Here is a 27063-nt window from a genome sequence, read left to right as displayed (position 1 = left end):
CTCTATTCATTATTGTCATGACAACGACCTAAGCTGCTTTGCGACAATTTGAATGCATGAAAAAGAAGTATTTTTGAAATGTCTTATGAGGACAATTCTAAAAACTTCATAGAACCACCAACGAAATCGAATGATGGTCTGATAATTTTAGATATACATTCTTTACAGACGAATCAGATGATGAATTCCTTATCGCCAGGCCAAATTGTATTCACGATCCTCCCATTGCTTCAGACGGGATAGAGAGCAATAAAACTGATCACAACAAGGATATTAAAGATGATTCGTCACAGGGAGGCTTTTTTTCAGCAATCGATGTGGTAGAAAAACTAGGATATGAAGGAAAGTTGAGCAGTGTTCAAATCGCTCAAATGAAGCATCGTTTCTTCAAACTTAGTGGCCTACTTTCTAAGTACGTGCATTCATTGAAGTTTCTAGGTTGCGTAAAGCGCACGGTTGTTGGCCTTCGCTATAGACAGTTGATGTATGACCAGGTTGCTACTTGTTATGAACTTCGTGTCTAAAATCAAAGCCCACTAAAAATTGTTTACTCGGAGCATTAAGGCTTTCAATGAAGGTTTGTAGTAGGTTTCGAGAGTGCCAACAAATACATCTTACCACAGCCATCAACTGCGTTCTTGTCTTTGACCTACGGAGAGGTATGCCTTGATAACTGGCACGTGGTGTTCCTGTAGTGGTGATCATGGTCAATCGCGACTCGACACCAATTACGAGCTGATCAAGTTTTATAAACGAAAATATAATTTTAAATGATATGCATTTATCAGCTACCTATATAAATCTTAGTTAACCGAGCTGATCCCTACAATCCATCACTGATTGATTTTTTATAGTTAGAGTAGTGTATTCAAGATTTAAATACTCCACTCATTTTTATTCAGTCGTTACTTCTGTACCTGTTATTGCAGGACAATCTAGTTTTGTTTTGAATATATGAAATAACAGCGCAATATTTCTGTTCAGTCGATGGTCAGCAGACAAGTAATTTGTTCCGACCCTATAAACTTTCGGGTCATTATGTTTCTGGACAACAGGTAGCTCAGTGTTACTCACTACATGTGTATCTGCACTTTGGCGATTAATATGCACAGTAATACGCTTGCATGCATTCAAATTTTAAACCATCTAGATAATTTCTTCAGGTTATTTTGAAGCTATAAACTTCTACATTCGTTTTTTATTGGTCTCTGTATCTTGATAACATTGGTTAATAACAAAACCGGTGGTGATAAGAAACTAATAAGGTTCAGTCTTCAGTCTCCAGTAATAAGGATAGTAGGTTGATGAACCTGTGTTAATCCTGACACATTGCTTTCCAGTGAAGGTCCAGCTTTTCCTTGAAAGTATTCACTGATGGGGCTGATACCACTTGTTCGGGTAAGGCGTTCCAATGATTGACTACTCGATTAGAAAAACGGGACCCCACTTTAAGTTTATTAGATCGTTATTTGCATACAGAAGAAACAACACTTTCAACGCGCAGTTTCCCAGCTAGACAACTTGGAGTTAATGCGTAAGCTTTTATGATGCACAATTAGGAAATAATTTATGCATACTTATAAGTAAGTTGCCCCCAATCCCAACATCACCTAATTAAGGTAACAGCCCGCTGTATGTAGCCTTATTGAAGGCTTTAATAAAGTCAATGAAGACAAAATATATATGTGGCTTTTGATTTTTAAGAGCACATCAACTTTCATGTTCCTTCAATACTTTATTGAGACATGAATAATCCGTTTTAAAGCCATTCTGTTTTTAAGGAAGAAATGGGGTTTTTGTCAACAAACTTAAAGAACTCTTTCCAAATAATATTTTATGGAATAATAACAACCACGCTGGTTAAGTTCCCAGGTCAATAGTAATCAGGTTTTTGTCTCATGCTTGTTTCGAAAACAGAACTTACTATGATGTTGTTTCAGCCTTTTAGTAATCTACTTTGGGTTACCGATAAACTAAAATACATATTTAAAGAATTCGGTATAAAATATTCTAGCTCCTTTTGCAATCTAAGATGTATTCACGGAGTCCCATAAATTTACCCTGTTCAAGCTTGTTTAACAGACCGAAGGCATCTAGTTCTTTAATGGTAACAATGTTCAGAGTGTTTACTCATTATGAGTCGAATGGGGGGCGACGCTACGGTATATATATTGCTAAAGTAATACCTAAGCTTTACCATATTGGTCTTCTACTAGTGATGTATCACCACTGTCCCCCTCCATAATGCCGAGGTACTGTCTCTTCTCTTAGTCCTCTGATGTATGCACGAATATAAGCCATTAGGTTATTCTATAAACTCCTTCGCCAGCTTTGCCCCATACAACCTTCTGGACATTCACTGGGACAAGACATAGACAGTTTTGGCTCTCTGATATTGAGAATGTTTTTTTATCGGTGCTCTGTAACCCAAATCTATCCCAAATCCATCTACTTTCGCGGAAAAGGATAAGAACCTCCTCACTGAACCACGATGGGGAATTTATTGGATTCTTTGGTGAAGTCTAAAGAATGGGCGTTGCTGTAACTTTTATAAACTAATTTTTGAGTACCTACCATGCATTTTCAACTGCCGACTCTGCTAGTTTTTATAAGAATTTTGAAAAACGCTTTGATATAGTTGAGTTACGAATATGCAGTTTTCTTTTTCTCTTCAACAGAAACGAACTTGTTGATAACCATAAGTTTGTTGGGTTGGCGCAAACATTAATCTGAATCTTTAAATGATAACTGAATGTTTTGTATTTGCGTTAGCCACTGTATAAGTTTAGCCTTCTAAACATGAGGTTACTTTGCAGGTAAACATGTACTCATACTTATCTTTGTATAATTTTTCGGCCAACTAACTTGATGTTTTTGCCGTTTTATCTGTTCACAAAATATTTTATTTCATACTCTCCCAGATTACATCTAGGTTTACTGATTTGCGTTGATGCTTGGAAAAAAACATTCTTTCAGAGCTGACTAATCGCTTTGTTCCGATTTAGGTCTGCTGATAAGTACGCATCGCTGATTCAGTTAAAGAACCAACTCCTGAGTGTTTTTATTCTTTATAGGATTCAAAGTTTCTTTTGAACTAACATTTATGTCTATGTTAGCTTATATCATTTTTTGTATATTTTCTTCTCAAATAATGAAAAAAACAGAATAAGAGATAACGAATTTAATTTGCTACAGTTATCTAAAAAAATGTCCATTCAACTGGATAGTTTAAACGAATCATTATCAAAAGCTGACAATTATCCTGAAGGTTATAATACAAAAGCAGATAAACTGCGTGAACAACTCTTGAATGCAAATAATCGTCTATTACGAATTGAAGAAAGAAATGATGAATTAAATTATACCATAGAAAGCTTGAAAGACGAAAAACGTATGCTACAAAATGAATATAATCGTATGCCTAAAGAAGAGGTAATTGAATGATTTCATTTGAGATGTGGTAAATTTTGATCATAGGATATATACTAACAAGTGGATGATAACTCAGAAAACACAAGTTCATCAGGATTTAATTATACTCAATGTAATGATTAATTACAATCGTTAGTAAAAAATTAAAACAATCCAATCAACTGTTAACATTAAGATACATTTACGATAAGATGAAAGCAGGACTATGAGACATCAGAAAAGTCACTATAATAAAGTGAAATAATTTAAGACGATCTACCAACTTTGATAAAATGAGAAAGAATGCTACCACTAATCGAAGAATTGTAATCATAGCTTTCACTAATATGTTTGACATTTCTGGTGTGAACTATGGTAATTTAAATGTCACAGGTTGGAGCATATAGATCATTCGTTTGGTAATTTTAGTGTTATCGACCATTTAGAATGCTCAAATGATACATGTATGTCATTTTGTGGGCTGTAAAACTTGGAAATCCTTCATTATCTTTATTTACTAAAACATGGACATATTACACTGAGTTTTAAGGACCAAAAAACGGTGCTCCTAAGAAGATTAGAAATTAGACGTTCAACTGTTTTCTGGGAGAATTACGGAAATCTATTAGAAAATTATATATAGTCTACAGTTTACTAGTGAAGAATAATTAAACACTATTTACTGTGATCGTATTAAAAACGTGCATAAGTCCGTTTGTCCACCTAATCTATAATTTGAATTAAAAAAATTGTTGATAAGTCAGGTAATTGAAGCAGATATTATATATTGAGTTTGTCTCATAACATGATAGTCACGTTTATGTCTCATTATTATAGAGTAGAGTACAAGATAAATAAATAGAGATCTTTCATTAGACACATGATAGTATTTTTTCGCTCACACTAATATTTTGCACTTGAGCCAAGCCTTCCGGCATTTAGTTTATAAAAGATGATGGATGTAAGAGAGCTGTAACATATAATCAGTTTGTCATAATATTATCATTTTAGCTGTCAATATAGTGTGTGAAACTTTAGGTGACTTATATATGTACAGTAGAATTGTTGTACCAATATTCCTTTTTCTTTGGTTGATGCAAAGCTTCTCTTCATCAAAAATGTTACTTCCGTTCTATGACATGTTGGGCTAAGTGAAGGGAAAATGAAAATTGTTAATTACTCACTGTTTATATCATTTTGAATTCTAGGGAAAATATGGGTTGCACACTATCCGCTTTATTTTTCGTATATTTTGTATTTTGTAAGAAATAACATAGTTAAGTGTCAAATGACTCTATTTGGTTTCAGTAAGAAAATTCGTAAATAGTATGCAATCAACTTTCATAAAAATATAGCAGAACAATTTAAACAAGGAAACGTTTATAAAACTAATTGATTACTGAAATCTAACCAAATCCCATATAAGTAAATAGAAAACCCGTGAAACAACATAGTTTATGAAACTATTCAATGTACATTTTGTTCTTAACTAATAGTATTTGGTGTTTTATAAATAAAAGCCATGATCAAAAAGACTAAAACCTAAAAATATTTCTCTGCCTGAATGATTTACTAAAATCTTACGAATAAGTTAGTGCAATTCCACCAAATCCATTGTACCTTAGCTTATTAAAAACTCAAACTATCCTTTTTGATTATTGCATTGTAGAGGCAGTTGTATCTCATTGTGATCGTAAACTGATCAGTGTCAGACCACCACTGAAAAAACTAAAAGCACTAGGCGGTCGTTTCGTTTTAGTGTGACACTCCACAACATTACGCATCCACAATCTATGATCTTTATCAATAAATTTTTAATTTGACTAAGCTTTTGAATAATGTGTTTTCAGCTATCTGTGTTCATTTATTTTTAATAATTTTGTCGAAAACAGGATGTTATTAACCTGCGAAAACAATTAGAAAAATCTGTTAGTGAAGTGAAAAGCGAAATGAATAAACGATCTGGAGAAACTCGACAATTAACACAAACATTGCAAGATACAAAGGAGATGTTAGGACAAATAAATAAATTGAAGAATGACGCCGAAGAACAATGTCAAAATTTGGTGGTTAGGATTGCATCATTACATTTTCTTTCGTCTATAAAAACTACCAAACCTTATCATGAATTTTTTTTATAAAACTGTTTAAATACTTCTCAACTCATAGTTATCAATGATAAGTATTCATTTTTTTTATAGCAGAATTAATGCGGGTTTAAATTAACAATTAACTGTATGTAGAATAAAAATCGTCATTAGTCATAACTTTAGATATTAATGTTTTGTCATGAGCAAAAATTAGGAGCTCAAGTCAACGGTTTCGCTGTGATGCGTTCCCAAAGTTCAGTAACTTAACCTTGTATTTATTAAAACCGTCACTGAAGCAGTCTTCTTATATTAACATATTATGTAAAGAAACCATATATGTTTCAGAATGGTTAATTGGATCCACCAGGTTCCATCCTTGTTTTATCTGTTTCGGTTTATACAACGGATTATTACTATTCATCATTACATATAGAATACGGCTTTAAATCGCTTATCGACCTCTTAAAATACAGTACTCTCTGAGTAACAATGTTGTTAATGCTTAAGAGCGACGGGATGCTTTCTAACAATAAAACACATTCATAACATTATACGTTTCATATGGTTTCGATCAAAACCCAGGAATGCTAGATGAACGTACATACGATTACACTTTCTCGTACCATTATTCCTTTAACGAAATATGTTATTTCAAAAAGTTGTGAGGTTTTGTAAGCAAGACAATTGTAATATTTTAAAACCCTTTTTAGCCACTACAATCGTACGTGGAAACAAAGAACATTAATTGAAAACTAATTTATTATGGTCTTTGAGCAAAAGTTGAAAGTTTAGTGCTGCTGTCTATTTTTAAAATATCTTAGACTATTGAAAGTCAAGAATAATAATAAGGTGAGGAGAAACGATTAAAGCTATGTATCTGTAGTATGTGTTGTCTACAGAGGTATGTATGTATAGTTCAAATGATTATAGCAAACTTTCACATTTAATTATTTAATGACCAATATTTTAAGTTGATAACATTTGGGAATAATTAGGCCTGTTGATAAAGTATCTTGTTAATGTATTGTTTATTTTAGTCAGAAAGCGGAGAAATTCAGTCACAGCTATTACAAACAATGAAAGAAACTGATAAGTTACAAAAACAAAAGGAGTATGTCATTCATTTTACTTGTTTAATTGTTGTTTAAAATGATTGGTCTTAAAATTCAACCTTTTATCACTAAACGTATTAATATTTAAACGCATGAATCAGTAACAAGAAAATAACTGTTGAGTTTTTTCAGAAAAACTACAAAATCAATAGTGTTTTCTTTATATCATGTAAAACGCGAAGTAGATGTACACTCAAAGAGTCCTTAAGGTGTTTAAAATGACAAAATATTGCTATCACACGAAAAAAAGATAGTTTTAAACATATCAGATGCTGCATTGTTTCTGTGCTGATTGTACCTAAAACATAAATAAGACATATTCCTAAATCCTAATTCTAAATAATCAACTCTAAATCTAACAAAAATACAAACCCTAATCCCAACTGTAAATCTTAACTAACAACAATACGTGGATTCCTTAAAATCTATTACGGTTTTTTTACATCTATAGAAATGAATTTAGATATAGTACGTTTTGTTTACAGACAGAACATCATTTATAAGGCTTCAACAAATCAATTAATTACGTGAAATGTGTATAATACTTAACTTTTTCATAACCTACTCATTTACAAAAGTAGTTTCTTGACTAGCTCACAGTCGGCTGGAATTCTTCGAGGTTGTTTTAAACTTATTCCAATAACAAACTTTTACCTTTTTGGTCTCTGTTCACTTGTCGTAAAGGTATTTATACAATATTAAGTTTCTTTTTAGAGATAACAAAAATAATATAAATGATATAAATGAAGATATCATACAAATAATGACGTACTTGGTTAAAACAACTGAACATGTTTTCCTAATCTCGATTATTTCAGTTGAGAATAAAACACGAATAGATAATCTCATCTAATTAAATTTTCATAGAAAGGAAAATCTAAATACACTTGTTTGAAAAGCATACAACACTTGAATTGTTCAACTGAATTGCTCTGCCGACAGAGTTCATTTCCTAAGTTTTCTCATATGGCTAGACCTTTAAATAAATATTAGAAAATTCAGTGGTCGCAAAAAGATAGAGGGAAATAACATTCGTATAGTTCAATTTAAATTTTACTGGGTAACACGGTATTGGTTTACCTAACATGCTGATGTCAGTTAGCAATAACCTTAAGTCTATAGATATCTGGATACATTCTGAAGCAGCTTTAAGTCAGGAAAAATTGAACAAAATATTGCTTCGTTTTGATTCGTTGAGATGTTTCAACTTGAAATCATCAAATCAGTTCGAAGTACTAGGTGAATATCCTGTTGTTTAACATTCATTTTAACGTTCTCAGTCCCACATATGGTCAGTTAAGACTGGAATATGTCATTTAAATTGCTCATGAAAAAAGTGCTGGTCCTCATGGGATGTGATCCCACATTTCATTTCCACTTCTTTCGAATATTTTTATTGACGATTGATATACATGTAATTTTGTTTCATTTTAAGCGAAGTAGAACGTCTAAAAACTGAAACGTCAGATGAACAGTTGAAGTTACAAGATGAAATGAAAACATTAGAATCACTTCGTTTACAACTTGAATTAGAAAGTGTGAAACTACAAAAGTAAATATGCGTCCGTATTTGAAATTTGATTTTATTAATTGTTAAATCCTAGCGAAGATTGAATTACCAGTAACTTCTGAGACCTCTTAATGGACAAATATTATCTATGTATTCTTATGGTATAACCATTCAGTAATTAGATTGTATATATTTATATTCACCTTATTATAAGCTTCATTTTGACTTATAATTTATTATCATACGATTTACTGTTCCTAAATTATACTCAGTTTATTAAATACTGTCTCGCACGTTCACAACCACTTTTTGGCTTTAATGTGTATAAATGTTATTTCCTATTTTATGGTGCGATGCGGTCTGTTTGGCTGGTATATAAACCCCGTATGTCTGTGATAAATGATTCGCATAGTGGAAGCTGGTATTGGTGTTCTGGACTCAGCTGGACGGGCTAGGTGAGCAAAGGACCAATAAGGACGCGAGGCTGATCAGACTGGTCGAACGTTATTGGTTAGTACAGTACGAGAGTGGATAAGTCGTATTTCGATTGGCGAATAAATTAGGTGATAACTAGCTGGACACAAAGTCACAACATTAATGCTAAGCGGTATTTGTGATTTCATGAAAACTGATTCATTTTTCTTAAATTTTGTCAATCAATTTTACTTATCTGTTATTAAGTTTGGTTATACTGCTCTTGACACCATATTAGAGGCAGTTTTATTTCGGAACAATTCACTTTAAAAAAACATAATAATAATTGAGAATAATTGGAGATGGAACATAAATTATGTTCGCATATGGATCACGCTATGGAAAATATAATCGAGGTTAATCACACATCCAGTGTGTTCTTGAAGTTTACGTTCCATAAGCTGTTAGAAGCCCTGATCCATAGAACGTTCTTAGATTTTCGGAGGCATTTATTTACGATGAGTTGCCATTCAGTACAATTATTCTGTCACTCTCAACATTTACGTTTTATTGGAGACTTTATTTGTGGATGAACTTGTAATGATATGTCTGGAACGTACTACTTTTAATCATTAGATATTCTTCTGGATCATCAAATTATCATGAAAGAATCGTTCATTTATTAAACTGAAAACTCATTTTAAGCAACTAACGACAGTTGAGGAAATCGCTCAGGGTATGGAGAATGTTGTAGGTCATTCTTATGTTTAAAAATAGAATAATAATGAAGTTAAAAATGATATCAGTGGCCGAACTATTTTGTTAACTATATGTAACTTGGAGAATTTCAAAAAGCATATCATTGAATATTTACATCGTCTTATTTCAAGACTCAGCATCCCTGTTTACTGACAGTCACATTGGATCAAATACGAGAATTTCGAGCCCTAAGGAGGGTGCAATATCAGTTATTCACTCATTACTATTCACATATATTTCTTAAATTTATTTTATTTTCTAAATTAAATTATCAAAGTCTCCCTAAAAAAGGGGAATAATCAACTGTGATTCAGCTTAGAAGCATGAAAGAAACACACTTTTCAGGAGACAATATTATCACATAAAATACCTGGGGTTAGCTTGTTTTTTTCTGCGTATTTCTTGGAAATGGTCTCCACTCATAAAGACTAAGTGTATAGAAAATATTATAAATTATTTTCTATTTTTATAGACTTCAAATGTTTTCTGACTATGTAATCATGAACAAGCACACTTGATAACTGATTCAGTAATTTGAGAATCGGATAATAATTAAGACATCAACTGTTATTCAGTTATAAATAAGTAGGATTTATATGATTTTTACTGCTCTAATACAATCCATATGAATTATCTTTATTCTACTGTAGTCAGTCTACTAAAAAACAGGGGAAACTGTATGATTTACAATCGCAACATGAAGCTGTAAATATGCATGTTTGCCAATTAGAACAGAAAAATACAGAAATGACGCAGCAAAAGTAAATTAAAACTACTTTCATGGTACCATTGGAAATGTAATTATAATGTATATTTTTATGCAGTTATCTATATTTTTATACTAGGTGGTTGAATATTAGCAGTAGAAGGGTCTTAATTCACGTTTTGTGTTAGTTGGCCCTCATTGAAAAAGTGTACCTGCAATTTTAGAGAACTGATATTCCATGTGAGATTTAAACCTACAAGGCTTGTTTTTATGCTCACAAACTTTAAGACTGAGATATTTGTGTCCAATTTGATCTTTTGTAGGACTATACAACACAATATATGTGACGTTGAACTGCTTAGATTAATAGACTTATTCAACCCCAAATCACTTAATTGAACCGATGATAGAGAAATTATAAACAAAACTCATGTTATTTCTTAATTTTTCAAGCAGCCTAAATGTAATTATTTCGATAGCAGTTTATTAAAAGTCAAGTACTGGGATATTTTTTGTGTTTCTATGGTATAGTTACGTGCTTGGTGAACAATCCACTATTAATCATTCATATCATTCAAACTATATGAAGTGTTTGTCAGATGTCTTTAAATATAACTACCGGCTTTAACTATTATAAGATTAAAATATTCCAGTGAAATTCCAGTGTTGTTGTGGTTGGAAAGTTTTTATATGCATTCCCAAGTCAACATATATTTTTCGGATATTGAACCAAGAAACGTAACAAGAACGAAATAGTTGTACGAAATCACGTTATACACAACAGGATATGCATATCATATTGACTTTTGTTATTTGAAAGCTACTAAAAAAGATAAACTGCTGATAAAACCAGACAAATGTTTTTAAGCTTTCCACTAGTCAACTTTGAACATGAAAAATTGTTTTCTCAAACTTCATTGGTACCGCTAATGAAGACCGAATATAAAATTAAAACAGAATAGATTGTTTTTAAATTCCCATTTCTTTTTTTGTGTTTTTAAATAGAACAGAAGCAGATTTGAAAATGAACCATTTAAAACAAGAACTTTCCCAGTTGAAAGATCATATCAATCAACAAACACGTTTACGTGAAGCATTTATACGTAAAGCTCGTAAAGCTGATAATATACTACAAACATTAAAAGAATCTGTTAAGTTTACAATGAAAACATGTTCTGAAAAGCACATGAATTGTTTAGCTATGAAACAAACTGGTCAAGATACTCAATTATTAAAGAAACGTGCTCAATTAATTCATGATATAAAGAAGCTTAAAGAAATGTTGCTAAACCAAGTAAGTTCTAAAATAAAATCCAGACAATGAATCACCGCATATATCACACCAGAATTTTAGGCTAGTCGGTTTAATTCCATTACGATTATCTCATAGAACGGAATACATTGGAAGACGGCATAAAACCGGTCAATTATCTTCTGGTTTCGAATATTTTTTCATCTGGTCCATCTTGAGTACCGTTATCTTTTGGAAAGTAATAGATCAGTGGTCTAAATCTTTTGTCGAAAGCTTTGTGAATACAATGAAGATTTGTATGTCTTATGTGTGCTTAGTTAAACTTTCATTGTAAATTACATTTCATACTGCTTAATCCTTTCTAATAGGGGATTATTAGCACATTTTGACACTTACTCATAAATTGCCACTGTGTAAAGCATAAACCAATATCCATGACCAGTCTATATATTGTATACATTATCACCTAATTGCTATTGCTAGTAGCTAAATTTTTATTGAATTTGCTGTAAAAGAGTTCACTGTAAAATAATTTTAACGAATCTACAAGTTCATGATGTAGTGGTTATTTGAATCTTCCGTTGATTTTATGAACTTCATTTGATCAGTCTCTTTTAACGTTTGTAGATCCTTTTCGAAATGCATTGATATTACCATTTATTTAAAAGCATTTTAAACAGAGATGCATGGTGGCTAGCAGAAGAATCCAGGACACGAGTTTCGTCCTACGTGGGACTCGTCATCCAGATTTAGCTGCACATCATAGCCGATGTTTAGTCCAGGCTTAGAACCTAGCACATGTGGCATCAAACGCCCAACTTGTAATCCACTTGGTTACTGAGTCAAGATAACCACTGGCTTGTGCGACAAAGTGAACTTTAATTCATTTCGAACTAGTTGCTGGATTGTTACGTTGATGATATGGACTGAATAAAATGGGGTTCCAGTGTGCAGATAACTGTTGGAACGGAGGTTCATCCAGCTGATGAGTCTCGAAAAGGACGAAGGGAGTGTCTTTAATTTCATTGCTAGCCACTGTCAAGTTGTGGTTACTCTACAAGTTATTTGAAATATTCTACTCTTCAGTTCAATTATGAGTGTTTAAATGAAAATCATGTTTATCGATAGCAAAACACGTAACTTAAATAAGCCAACCAATTGGTCTTAATACATCTTTTAGTGTCTTAAAGAAACTACAAAGAACAAATTCTAAAGTTTATAGACGCCTTAAGTATTAAGAAATTCAAACCTTCTTTGTGTATACAAAACAATTTATCATAACTGTTATACTCTTATGCCCTGTTAATTATCACTTGGAAAAATCTCCAATTAGAACGCCAACTTATATGGCTTTGGCACTGTGCCAAACCAATGACGTGTTAATCAGTACGAACAGCCTAGAGTTATTATCGGTTATTCTCGCCTAGGCCTGTTCGTTTGAGTTCAGAACACCAATATCAGCTTCCACTGCATGAATCATATATTTTAGACATACGCAGTTTATATACAAGCAATAAGACCTCATCGTACCATTAAATAGAAAATAACAATCATGCAAGATCAAGCCAAAAGTGGCTATGAGTGTGAGAGACTGTAACTAGTAAATTGGGAATAACTTAAGAATAGAAAATCGTATGAAAACAGTTCAATAAGTCAAATGGAAGCTTATAATAAAGGGAATATGAATATACATATAATACAGTTACTTAATGGTTATCCATTAGGAATATATGTAATAATAGTCCATGAATAATTGCCTGCAGTCGCCATTTATTTATTCTTCGTTAGGATATAACAATAACCTCGAATCTGGTCCGATAATCTTTGAGTCATCTCCTGACCCAAGGGCAGTATGACTTCTTTTTCTTTCCGTTTTACATAATTTTTCCTCCTCTTTACTTACAATTGCCACTTTATATTCTCTTTACCTTTTATTTGATCAACATCTATTAGTCTTCATATATTAATTGTCTTCGTAAGCACATATTTCATTAGATTGTGCGAAATGTATGGACTAGCACATAGAATTTTTCAGATCAATCCTGTTTTCTCATTACACTATCACCACTATCATGAACTTCTATAGGTTACTTAAATGTATTACTGAGTAGTATATGTGTTATCAAACATTAAATAGGAGAATCACTAGATCTCATAAATCAAATCGTAGTAATGTGAACAATGAATGGCAAATTCTATTTATTTTAAGTAAATTTATCAGTAATTAGGCTGGTTTGTTAATAAGTCTGCTAAGTGATTAAATATTAGAATTGTAGTTGTATTAAATGAGTTTCTGAATAAAAAGACATTTTAAAGTTCAAATACGATTAGGTGTTCGATTTTAAAGATATACCTAACAATGTAAATGAATGAATTAAGGAGTTTTATTAGGAGACTTATTTTTTAATTTATTTTTCGCCTTTCTTTTTTTATATCTTAGTGTCAACTTACTGAGCTTGAACAAACTAAACTACGTCAAAGTTTACAGCAAGTAGATCAAATGAATTATGATTTGGCTAATTTGCGTATTGAACTTGTAGAATTGACACGTTTAGTTACTATTAAATCAGATGAGAGAGAACAGAAATCAAGAGATTTTTTAATTGCTCAATCACGATACACTCGTATACAAGATGATATTAAGTCAAAGCAACTGCAAATAAATGAATATGATAAATCACTGAATAGTACACAGGTATTTGTACAAATTGGCAATTTTTTACTTAACATATTATATTCTGGTCTAAATTATTAAGTATTTACCAAACTTTGATTTTAATAAAGCTTTGTTATTTACCTAAATATGCGTTATCCAAGGAATACACTTATTTTTTTTACCATGAAATATTCGCAGACTCCAAGAGATAATGTTATGATTGCGATATTCCAATAGCTCAAAAACCATTTAAAGACAACAGGTAATGTAATGTTACTTCACTTGTATTTGAGATTCCTTAGCTGTGGGAACTCCCAATCTCTAAACAAAATAAACTGATGGATATCAGATGAATAACATTGATTCGAACACGTTTATAACAAGACACTAGACTGAAACGAAATTATTCGGAGTTTCGCGAAAGGTCTAAACAACATCCAATTCAATTAACGTGCTTGCACCTCACATCTAGTAAACTTGATTCACCTAGTCATGGTCTCTCAAATATTTCGTAAATATTTCTTCCGGTACGTCAATTCACATTTTCATGTATGTGGATTAGCGATGGATCTAACAAATATTTATAAGCCCATAGTTATTTAAATTTTTTCTAGTATATAGCTTGTTAAATCCGCCGGATGACCTAGAAAAAATGATTTAGTCACACATAAAATCCCAATTAGAACACTAGGCTTGTCTATAAAAAGCGGTACTAGAATAAATGACAGCAAAATAAATACATTTTAAAAACCATAATTCTTAAGTCACCGAAAGTGTTGAAGTGCATCAAAATACACGTAAGTGAGAAATGCCACTTGAAATATTTATCTAAGAATAATTTACCAAAATCATCGGAAAATCTAAGTAGTGGTTCAAATTCAACAACGACAGATAACAAACATGTGTACTGAATATGGGAATACTTACAAATAAACAAGTGTTCAATGAAGGCACAGGAATGAAGTTAACTTATAAAGAATGTTAAAACAATACAATTATATTATTAAATGCATTTAATGTTGCGAATTCATGTGTCACATAACGAAGTGACTATACGCTTTACATTCAAAAATGATTGATAACTGTTATAGCGCTTGGTTTTACTTCGTCTAATGTTATAACGGTTGGGTTTTCACGTTTACACGTATGAGACTTTAATTTACCTTAGACGAATATCTACACTAGATTCCCTCCCAGTGTCTATTCTACAGGGCTTCAACACAACTCAGATCACGAACACGTGATTAGCCTGACTGAAACGTAATTATATTTTCACACCAAAACCTGACACAATCCAACAACAATGAACAATCAATAATAAGTGATAATAATAATAAATATAGGGGAATATATAACTCATTTGACACCTGTCAGACTATCTCCATGTCTGACTAAGCACACAACCGATCATTATCATTCTCGCCCACACATCAATAACTTACTAAATATGTGCAAGTAACCTAGTATCTGCTCAAAGAGGAGTCAACCTACCATAAAATGAAGGTGCGAAAATCAAGTAGAATCGGCATATTTGAAATCTTTATTTCTGTAAATCTTTTTGAAAAGCGTATAAAATCGATTAAATGATTCATTGTAGAAAGATTCTCATTAATAGGTTACCATAATTGCAGTAGAAGAGCAGTAAAAGTAAACAGTAATAGAAGTTGAAGAAAAAAATGATACTTTTGCAAGAACTAGATAAATAATATGCTGCTTACGCTCAGCGGCTGGCTATTGATATATATTTTCAAGTCGATAGATTTTGTTCAATAGTGGATATACTACTGCTTAACCTACTTTCAACCTTTCTATTAGGTTATACTCTTGAAAGAGGCTATTATTTTATTTACAGTAGATAAATGAATTCATCAACACAACTGTAACACTAGTTATTTAGTCAGTTTTTTAGTATAGAATTGTAGCTGACCTTGAATCTAGGAAAGTACTTGAATGCAGTTCATTTAATGAGCTGATAAATACTTTTTTTACAATAATTTATGTAAAACGTAAATCCTGTTACTAATGTACATCAATCCATGTCGACACATATCTCATCACCACAGCCAACGATTCAATTCAAAGAATGAAAGATGAAAATTAGTAAGTATAATGAAAAAAACTATGCATATAGGTTTAATTCGAAAAGATCAAACAAAAAGTATTACGAGTATAAAAATGAAGATAGAAATGAAGATACTATAGATTTATATCGCTGAAAATGATAGTAGGTTATCCTATAGTGTCTAGTATTATATCAAGCCCTTGTCGGTTACTCTAGCTTCTAGATAGATCGATTTAATCATACTTCTTGAGCCACATTTTTACCTTGTTCATTATTCGCTTATTAACCTTGACTGCTTTTATATTAGTGCATGCGTATGTAATGCTTATCCTACTCATCACATACCTGTAGCTTATTTTTGTCTGACCATAAATATGAAATCTCTCATTATCAAAATGTGTTTGCTCACTCACCTTCTCCGCTTTGCTTTGATTCCCCATTTTTCATTTTGAATATCTGTACATATTCAAAATTCATTTTCGTATTTGACATATTTTATTCTGTTATTCATTAACGATGGCAGTCGGGATGTTTATATCGATAAAATTATCGTACGATCTAATTGAAATCGGACTAAGGGGGCAACAAAAATTCTATAGAAATATAAAAAACGGTGTATTATTTATTCATTCTATTTAAAATCTCTTATTAACATTAATAACAATCCCTTTTATACTAAGTTTATATAAATTTTCTATAAAACTATATTTTATTCAGAAAAAATTAAAAGATTTCGCTCATTTATATGAAGCAATTAAAGAAGAACGTAATAATTGTTTAAGTTCTATTCAATTATCAAATCAACATATACAAGAATTAAGTGAAAAACTACGTATATCTGCAAATGAAATAGACATTTTAAAGAACAATTTAGTTCACAAAGAAGAACTAACAAATAAACAACGAAAAAATATTGAAAAAGTTATTGCAGCCCGTGATCTGTTACGTAATGAATTTTCAAAATTGGTACGTTTTTAAAAAAAATGTTTCTAAGCCGTACATGTATGCATTTTATGTGATTTGAGTCTCATTTGTTTTTTAATTGTTCATTATTTTTGTGGAGTTACAATGCAGAGATTTAATAAATTGATTTCCATCCAATCGATGTCAATTTTGAAACTATCTTTCTTTAGTTCAGTCCAAGAGGGAGGTTGGTGCCTCATTACTCATACGTATTAAATTCTGAACAAAACCTGTTGACTACTGGATCGGATTACGAAATTTCGATCAGTAACCTGGTTGTAGTGTTGATCTTGGGTAATAATTAAGATCCTGGAGTATGTACTTGAAGTAGATTACATGAGGTGATTTATGTTTATGAATTGAACCTGTTCTTGCCAAAAATAACATCTGCTTAATAATAATAAATGTTTTTGTCTACAATATGGACTGATTTTGAATAGCCATTAAAAACCAGAAAGTACTGGGGAACCATTTCGTTCTAATTTAAGACACTAGCAGTTTGCATCCACAATACTACTAGCGTTCAAATCCAAAATCTTCAGGCTCCGTGATAGGTATTTAATTTTTATATTAATAGGCTGTCATAAAATAGTTTGTGTTATCACATGCGGTCTCTGAAAACAGTTACTGAAACACAGACTTCCTATTTACTAGCCTTCAACCGGCAACTGAATAGGAAGAATAAAAGTGCCAAGGAAATTTTATTGGGCTAAACCAAGTAAAATCCATAAGCACACATTTATCTGTGTCTTCTCCGTAGAAAATAAAACTGTTTCTTCGTCAACCATATGCACTTATCATTAGGAGTTTTTTTATTGATAGAATATGGCTTTTTCACTTGCAAACTTTTGACCGGCCCATTTTGTCAGTTTGCACATTTACCCTCAGCCAATTTACTATACTGTGTAATCATTATCCACTACCATTATTATTTATTTGCTTATTTTTTCATTATTCGTTTGTGTAGAGTTGTACTATTAAAGATAATGAAGAGCAAAAGGAACGAATGAAACAATCAATCCATAGGCAAAATACAATAATTACACAAACAACGAAACAAATAGAAAACTTAAAAAATGCTATAGGTCATGTGATTAAAGTACGCAACTCTCAAGCCATTGAAATGGTTGAACGTAATGAAGAATTCTGTGTTCTACAGGTAAAACATTTTGTATTCACTTGAGCTACAAGTATATAGTCAAAAGAAGAAAACATACTGTCTTTAATAGGTTTTTATCAAATGTTCCTCGTTCATTGGTTGTTTAGTTACTCAGTCTGTTATCCTTAAATAGCTTTTAAGTACAGTTCACTTGATTGAATCGAGCAGATAAATTATAGTTTTCGATGTGAAAAATCAAAATCCACCACTCAAGACGGCACTTTTTCGTCATTTTTTCATAAGTGGTTCCTTCCATTTAAAAATTGTAGTGTTATCTGATTCAGATAGGAGTAATCTTTAATAGTATATTCTACATCTTCTAAAACGGTCCGTTCTAGAAACGCCGTTTGTATTTCACTTATCTTCAAGTGTTTCGTTGTTTTCGTCTAATATCATCTACAAAACACATTGAAGCACAAATTTAAGAAATGCTACATCCGAAACCCTAAACCTACGTATTCATGGGCATAAATAGAATGGAATTTTTTAAATTAGATCTCAATTTGTTTAAAGTTACTCGAAATAAACTTTCTGCAAATCACAAATGTCTATTCGCAAAACTAATTCCTCACTTAAACCACGTATAAATTTGATCATACTATCATAGTTTCAGGTTTATTAATCCTATCGCGTAATTTTTTAGAAAGGATTCGGTAAGTTTTTGGGACAAAAGCATCAGTTATTATCCAAAACTTAGTTTATTTTGCAATATGTTGATCGAGGTGTAGAAAGATGTCGACTAGAACTTAAGTCTAGAAACAAGCACCAAACTTTATATGGTTAAATATCCTTCTGTTCTCAGTTTACTTGTACACTAGATGAAAGCAATTTTCTAAATAACTGATATACACCAATTCTATCAGAATATAGTTTATCTCTTTTCGATCCGTAGTGTGATATCCTAGAGAAGATTACATTACTAGTAACTTCCGAGACCTAATAATGAACTAATATTATCTATATATTCAAGTCAAAATTATACGATTTACTGTTCCTGAATTATACTCAGTTTATTAATTACTGTCTCGCACGTTCACAACCACTTTTTGGCTTATTTGTGTATGAATGTCATTTTCTATTTCACGGTGTGTTGCGATCTGTTTGGTTGATATGTAAACCCCGTATGTCCGTGATAAATGATTCGCATAGTGGAAGCTGGTATTGGTGTTCTGGACTCAGCTGGACGAGCTAGGCGAACATAGGATCAATAAGGACGCTAGGCTGCTCATACCGCTCGAACGTCATTGGTTTAGCACAGTATGAAGATTGTATAAGTCGTATTTCGATTGGTGGGTAAATCATGTGATAACTAGTCGAAATTTAAGTCATAACACGTAGATCTTAACTTTTTAAAAACAAGTTTTCTTATTAATTTTTGTTTTCTTTTAAAAACAAGGAAAGATTAAATTTACAAAATTCCACGCTTAATAAAGGTGAAATTGAAATGAATAAATTAGAAGATGAAATAAAAAGTTTACGATTAGTTAAAAATGATTTAAAAAGAAAAAATGAATTATTGAAAAAAGAAGGTAAAGAAAAAGAAAAGTTACAAAATGAAATTCTGTCTAGTCAGTTACAGGTAATTTTATTGTTTTAGTTTTTTTTTTTGGGAGGGGGAATAACGATTCGATACATTTGATTTCTCTTATGGTTTTTGATTGTAATATTTAGTTTGTCATTGGTCAATTAAGTAATTTCATCATTTATAACATCCTAGAATATAATGTAATCATATTCTTTCTGGTTTTTGAAGTTAATTTTAATACAACACAAAAGCACTCGTAATTTATTGTTATGGGTTAATTAAATTAAGTGACATGTTACAAGTTTTAATATAATATAGTCATTATCAGTTTAGGGGTTGTGGAGATTGTTAAGTTTTTTTGATTGAGATCATGAACCGATTGATGTTAGACCACCATTGAAAACCTGGAAGCGCTGGACAGTCGTTTCGTCTTATCGTGGGACTCCTCAGCAGTGCGCATCCACGATCCTGCTCGCGAACTCGAAGCCAGGGCCTTCAGTCTCGCGCGCGAACGCTTAACTTACTAGACCACTGAGCCGGCACCCGCTCTAGGTTCGTGGATGCGCACTGCTGAGGAGTCCCACAATAAGACGAAACGACCGTCCAGTGCTTCCAGGTTTTCAATAGTGGTCTAACATCAATCGGTTCATGATCTCAATCGAAAAATAATATAATCATATTTCACTTTGTCCTAATGTTGATAAAACACTAAAGCCGATGTAAAATAAGTAGGATAATCTAGGTTTCAACATATAATTCACTGACTTGAGTAATTGCATTTCTTTACAACACAGATAGTAAGAACTAACAATGTGAGGTGGAATTGTCTCTAAGTTATCATAATCGATTCTTGGCCGCTGAACGTTAAGTTCGTTAGCCGATTAGTTTTAAAATGTCGTAGATCTCAGCCGGTAAGCCTAAATTTTTTTATCTATTGAATACTTAAATATTTGTTGCAGAGCTATTGAATATAAACAGTATACCATGTAGTAAACGTTTTCTGAGGCCTTTGGTAACTAAACATATCTAGAGAATTTAAACTATTCTACGAAGAATTTGTAATTGAAATTTCAATCTGTAAAATAATTTATCTAAGCATATGATTGTACAGCTTTTTCATCTCGTCAGCTATACACTACTGAAGATTTTTGTTCAGAATGTACCGCATAATGAAATGAAACTAAATTTTATAGCAGTCTTGAAATTTCAAATCATGTTTAAATTCCAATGTGTTTGAAAAATTTTTTATTTGTTTTTTTGTTAAGACATGATGGATTAGACTGTACATTAATAAGATATAAAATTATAGGAACTATCCTACAAACAATTACGATTATTATGAATTTTAGTTAAACCCTTTTATTAACTTGCTTAACAGACAATGCTATTTGAACACTAACCATTCGCATATTTCTTTGTACTGTTATGATCACTAGATAAATGACAGACTATAGCTAAGATGTTGGTCGCTTAAATATCACTCGATGATTCATTCTCCTCCCCATGTAAATAAGTACTCGAATCCTATCATTGACTTTTGCTTTACCTTGCTGTTCCCATATGTAATCTGACTATAAATTTGCATATGGTATTGCTCACATATACTTATTTGCCTTCCCCTTCAAATTCATTCGATGTGCTTATAACTTGGTGATCTGCGCTATCCGCTAATAAACTGTAGTTGCTGCTTCTTATAGTCATCTGATTTCAAACACCATTGAGGTTTATATAATAACCTGTTACGAGGGTGATTGGTTAACGAAACAAAGCCACTACATGATAATAATAATAATAATAATAATAATGACAGTAATAAATTTTTCTGAGTTTAATTTTTTAAATTTTTTCTTCATTTTTTTAGTTGGCTGTATGTCAAAATCATGTAGCAAAATTAGAAAAAACCGCAATTTCACCGAAAGCATTTTTATTGGATAGTGAAACTGGTGTTCCAATTAAAAAAGATTTAATTAAATGTAAAAATCAAATGAATAATACTAATATAATTATATATGAAACACGTTTAAATGAATTAAATGGTAAAAATGAAGATACAGCTGAATTAAGATGTAAAATTGATAAACTTGAAATTCAAATATTTTCTCGTGAAAAAAAACTGTTAGAATTAAATTTATTATTAGATGCAATTAAATGTTTAATAAATAAACTTGAAAAACAGGTGAATATGGGCAAGTAAGTTGAAAAGTTATAAAATCAAAATGAATAATATTACTTATTTAGTTTACAGTGTTATATAATATTCATCATTTTCTAAAGATTTTTCAACATACTTTAGGTAAATATATTAATCTATTTGTAATAGTTCAATGAGTAGAAAAATTAAATTTTCTGATGTTTTGTAACTTAGTGTAAGTCACTTCTTCAAAGAATAAATAACAACAAGAATATTCTTGTTGTTCCGTTGTATTATTTTAACTTGAATTAATTTTGATTTGGTTATTTATTTATTCTCAGAAGAAGTGGATTACACTAAGTTACGAAACGTCAGATAATCTAATTTTTCTACCCATTGCGATATTGAAAATATATTATTAATTTATAGCAATCTACCCAATGCTCAATTTATTAGAAATTATCAAGTCAAGCTTTGGTAATGATACCTAGATATTTTAGGTAGTTATTTATATTAATTGAGCTATGTGAAGAGATGAAATTAGTTAACTAATTGAAAGAATAGAACTAATACCATGTAGTTCATTTGAAGATATTTTTTTCTCGTAAATGATTATCATAAAGTACAATTAACTTGCAGTTAAATGTTTCATATGTTTGTGTATTTATAAATGTGAATGGTAAGTATAAATCTTTGAGATGCGATAAACCTAAGAAATCTTTTTCTTTGTCGAAGCACATTATATCTTTGGTCTACATTTAAAATATGTCATATTTTGTAATTCAGAGTTTATATAACTAAACGGAAGTATAATAACAACTTATTTTGTTGATAGCAGACATAGGAGTCATTGAAATTAAGAATAAGACAGGTTTTCAATCATTATCTTTCTAGATAACTTAGCTTTCTCTTGATTTAGTTGATTAGTTGGACATATAACTAATTTAGTGGTAAAAATATATGTTTAAATTATCACCATCTTCGCATCTAGTACGAGTTAAAAGCAATAAAATAAAAATCAAAGAAATTTTTACTGTAATACGGACATTATTAAAGACTTAAAACAAATATCATGTAGGAACAGATTAAACTGAGGAGAAAAGAGGTGTTATGTAATTCGGTGTTCAAAATTCATAATGAAGGAGTTACATCAACAATAATGAACCCGATTTTCAATGGTTTAATATAGAAGCATTTTACCATTTACGACTGTTCATCTAAACTAGGAATGCTTCACTTTGTTAACTAGCTTCTGCCTGTATTGGCTGGGTTATTCTAGCTTCCAGATAGACCAATTTATTCATTCTTCTTGAGTCACATTTTGATCTTGTCAATTATTCGCTTATTAACCTCCACTTTTCATATGAGTGTGTGTGTTAATCATTGACTACCCCACTAAATAAATAAATCAGCGGTACAGTTCCTAGTGAACTACTTAGACAATGTACATTGAATTTTGAAAAAGCATGCCAGTGATGTTAATGTTACGATCTAGCCTGACTTCATAATCCCAATAAGCCTTCAGTATGGCACGTAGGCCTACGTCAGTTATTCTCAATTACTCAACGTCTGCCCCGGAATGACTGTTTAAATTTTTCGGTCACTAAGTTGGTCGCTCAGTTAATTAGGTATTTGTTAATCTTATAAATGATTTTTTATATGTATCTTTTTGGGAAACGGAAAAATCAAACGATTTTTGGCCACATTATTTATTTGACAGTCAAATGTTAATTGAAAAATTCCCATATTGTAATTTAGAACAACATATATAAGCGAACAATATTGTTTTCTAATATACAGTACTATTTATACACATATACGAAATCATTAAACTAATCAAGGTAGTTTATGAGTCAATGATAACAATGAGAAAGATTACGCAAATAAACATAAGAAGTGAAAAGTACAAATTGATAGTATGATTTCGTATGTGCACATAAATATTATTGTATATTAGAGTAAAGCCTGGTGAGGATCTAATCGAAAACAATATTGTTCGCTTATATATGTTGTTCTATATATTAATTAAGCGTAAACTATTTAAGGTGAAATTTGATTATTTTCAGAGATGTAGCACTAACATTGGCTGTTAAAACGAATGAACAGAAAGGTACAACTGTTCAAACTACAAAACGTTTAAAAGCAACAACAGCTGAATTAACTATGTTAATGACTACAGCATTTGAACTTGAACAACAAGTAAAGGTAACTTAAATATACTGTTTATTTTTTTAAAATATTATCCGGTGACGATTTGATTTTATATAGAAACAACTAGCGGCTTCATGAAAAGCCAATTACAGATAATAAACTGAAAATCTTTCTAATGTGATTTGTTCCAATTCACACGATAACAAAGAGTAGCTATTTATATGAAGTTCTTGTCTTGTCGTCTTCTAACAGCAGAGCAATTAAGTGACTTGATTAAATATGTAAATAATGACAAAAGTGGTCGCATAGTATCAGCTACCGTGCATTCTTTGGACGATATTTTGGAAATTTCTTCATAATCTCACATCATCATGGAAAACTGTATTATTGTTATTTGCTTTTAAACTTCATCAATTTTACTACTGACCGAACGTTTGGGGTGTTATTGAATCGTATAGCACTTTTGAAACATGAAAACAATATACTGAATACACCATTTGCAAAACTTCCTTGAATTATCATTGGCGATCTCCACTGTTCTTTCGTCCCCGTTTTTACCACAACTGCTTTTATTTTCCTTTCTCCTTTCCCCATTTTCCTCCTTCGTCAGTAAGACTCCGACTTCTAATTTCTGATGCATACTATTTATATCTGCCGTATAAGTAGCACACACTACAGTATCACCACTTTTTCTGAACTGTTTTCACTATGAATTGCCTTACAATATATATTAACCACCACATAGCTTCGTGAAAATGATTGTTTGCATTGTCACATGAATAACCTAATATACTTGGGTCTGCATGAGCAATTCCATTAACTGTAGCCTAACTACAAACATACAGCCTTTGGTATGTTTTTTGTATTACCTATATCGAGTTTAGAATTACCAATTTATTTGAAAGGACTTATATTTATAGGACAGTAATCACTTAAATGCCTTTTTTTGATATGAAATAAAGTAAGTTTCATTTATGTCAGTCGTTTCATATTTTTTTGCTGTCATCCAAGGCAAATTTTAGTCCATGTAAACCATATCTTCATACACCGAATTTACATTCCATTAATATCTAAATAATAGCAAACGGTAGCAATCAGTACAAGACATTATTTAGCTTTAACAAGTGGCAATGGTTGTCTATAGTAACATTTATACAGGGCTGTGCTATCCAGGTTTAGTTCACTTTTGCCTTAATATATAACACCTATATTCTGTAACAGTATTTATTCAGACCCTAAAAGATTTGAAATTTGGCCAAAGGTTTTTTAAACTAGTTAAGACGTTTATCACATTTACCCTGATTTATTTTCGTTATTTTAATATTTAATTAGGAACTAAAGCTTGACAACTAATTTTTCATCATTACTGAATGCCTTTTTTTGTATTTAAAGGAACGTCGAACTTTTCTTAAAGAGTGTTATCAACGCATGGAGGCCGGGAATCCTCCTACAGATGATGTTATTGAAGAATTAGAAAAATATAATAGAATAGTTCAGTGGAAATCTGAAAGAGCAAGAATTTCAAAGGTATGTTTTAATTTTAAAACGTAAGTGGTGAAGAATTTTGTGACATTCGTAAATTAAGTCATAAAAGCCTTCAGACGTTTATATCTAAATATGTCAGTGTTTACATTTATACATGTGTAAATAGATGTCTGATTTTTGTAGAAATAATTCAATTAAGATGTGCTCATAATTTTATAACGTAATAAATCTCTAAATGATCGTAATAGTGTTTACAAATTAGCAGGGCATTCAATTATGACGAAATTAACTTCATAGATATAATATCTTTCTCAAACTTAAGTTTAAGTTATATTATTATTATTGTCATCAGCTTTATTCAATATTATATTTTTGGTACAATATAGAATTCTCAGCGTAAAGTATTTCAACAAGTTTCCGTTTCTTTCTTCTTGGTCGGTCCTGGCGATAAATATTGAGTGATCGCCACTTAGATGTTAGCAGTTTAGTAAATGAACATCTGAATAATGTGCATTCTTTTCGCTGTATATTGCCAGCAACCACATTGGCTCTTATTGAGTTTTTTGTAACTTTGACAACGAGAGGTTGTACACTTTTGGGAAACGCAGCAGAATACATCATGCGATTATTAAACATAATGATATATTAAAACAAACAAAAATAGATAACTTGTTGAAATATCTGGATGGCGGGAACAGGTAGCCCGGATGCTCAAGCAGGCCGCCCTTGTAGTAGGGAACTGCGATTCACTAGACTGTAAGTGAGTCTTGATGACGTTTAGAATCTGCATATCAATGTACGGCAATAAGCTGAGTTAAAATAAGGATGCTTATGTTATTTACATCTTCAAGGTTAACTAATTTATTCACGCATAAACATATGCAGCTACTAAAAGGCTGTAGGTGGTTGATATTCGTGCAGAATAAATTGTTTAGCCTCCTATCTTTGCACAGAACAAACGATAATTAAGTTCTAAAAAAACCATGAAATATTAAGACAGTGAATATACTTAAACATATTGAAGGAATTATTTCAATTTCTCCGGATAAATTCAAGGTAGGCACTTTATATTTAGATGAAAATTGTTTTCTTTTCTCCATCCGGTACTCAGAAATATTTATTGCTGACATATAAAACAAGTGTTTAACTCATTCAATTAAATTATTTTATTAAGTATGGGAACTACATCCAATGAATACAAATATCACTTTTGTTCTATTCAGTGTAATAGATAAAATTGAATTATTCTAAGTTCCTTCAGTTGGAATATAATTCAAACACGAAAAATTCATTTTTTTCAACACCGTTTTTCCTACTTTAGGCTTTAGAACTAGATGACTACTGGACTACAGCTCCGGAAAGACCTAACGCCTACCTAATTCATCGTAATGTATCAAACAAATCCTATGAGAACCCACCAAATACAGCCCCCAATCCTGGTAGTTCAGATGATCAAATGTCTAGTCCAAAAACAAACTCAGTTTTGATACCATATGGAGCTCATGCACCATTCCGACCTAATGATCCTAGTTCACATATGCGTCATTTTCGAAAACCAGAGTTGAAACCCGTTGATACCTAAAATGTGTTTTTTCTTTTAATCAGTCTACTTCATAGATGTTTTAGTAATTTATGCTACTGTATCATTTATTTTCGTTATCTGTACTCCATTATTTA

The 27063-nt window shown here is 31.4% G+C and overlaps 1 protein-coding gene across 1 annotated transcript; it reads left to right on the top strand.

Moving 5' to 3' along the window:
- The first annotated feature begins 35 nt into the window (after positions 1–35).
- Positions 36–27053, top strand: MS3_00005182 (uncharacterized protein). Its single transcript, XM_035731646.2, has 16 exons — positions 36–136; positions 178–412; positions 3165–3432; positions 5304–5480; positions 6539–6612; positions 8049–8165; positions 9947–10057; positions 11008–11296; positions 13695–13949; positions 16690–16938; positions 17903–18094; positions 19491–19673; positions 21481–21809; positions 23817–23955; positions 25294–25428; positions 26708–27053. The coding sequence occupies exons 1-16, from the start codon at positions 79–81 to the stop codon at positions 26966–26968; spliced, it is 3072 nt and encodes a 1023-aa protein (XP_035585761.2). The 5' UTR covers positions 36–78; the 3' UTR covers positions 26969–27053.
- The last annotated feature ends 10 nt before the right edge of the window (positions 27054–27063 follow it).

The sequence above is a fragment of the Schistosoma haematobium genome, chromosome 3 (genome assembly GCF_000699445.3).
Source record: "Schistosoma haematobium chromosome 3, whole genome shotgun sequence".
NCBI lineage: Eukaryota > Metazoa > Platyhelminthes > Trematoda > Strigeidida > Schistosomatidae > Schistosoma > Schistosoma haematobium.
Note: the sequence above shows the minus strand (reverse complement) of the source record. Positions and strands in the feature narration are given on the sequence as shown.

Excerpts from the sequence above, each read along its gene's own strand:
- MS3_00005182 (XM_035731646.2), top strand. The coding sequence starts at position 79 with ATGTCTTATGAGGACAATTCTAAAAACTTCATAGAACCACCAACGAAA. Across the intron at positions 16,939-17,902 it reads GTAATGAATTTTCAAAATTG|AGTTGTACTATTAAAGATAA; the intron begins GTACGTTTTTAA and ends TCGTTTGTGTAG. Across the intron at positions 23,956-25,293 it reads AACTTGAACAACAAGTAAAG|GAACGTCGAACTTTTCTTAA; the intron begins GTAACTTAAATA and ends TTGTATTTAAAG.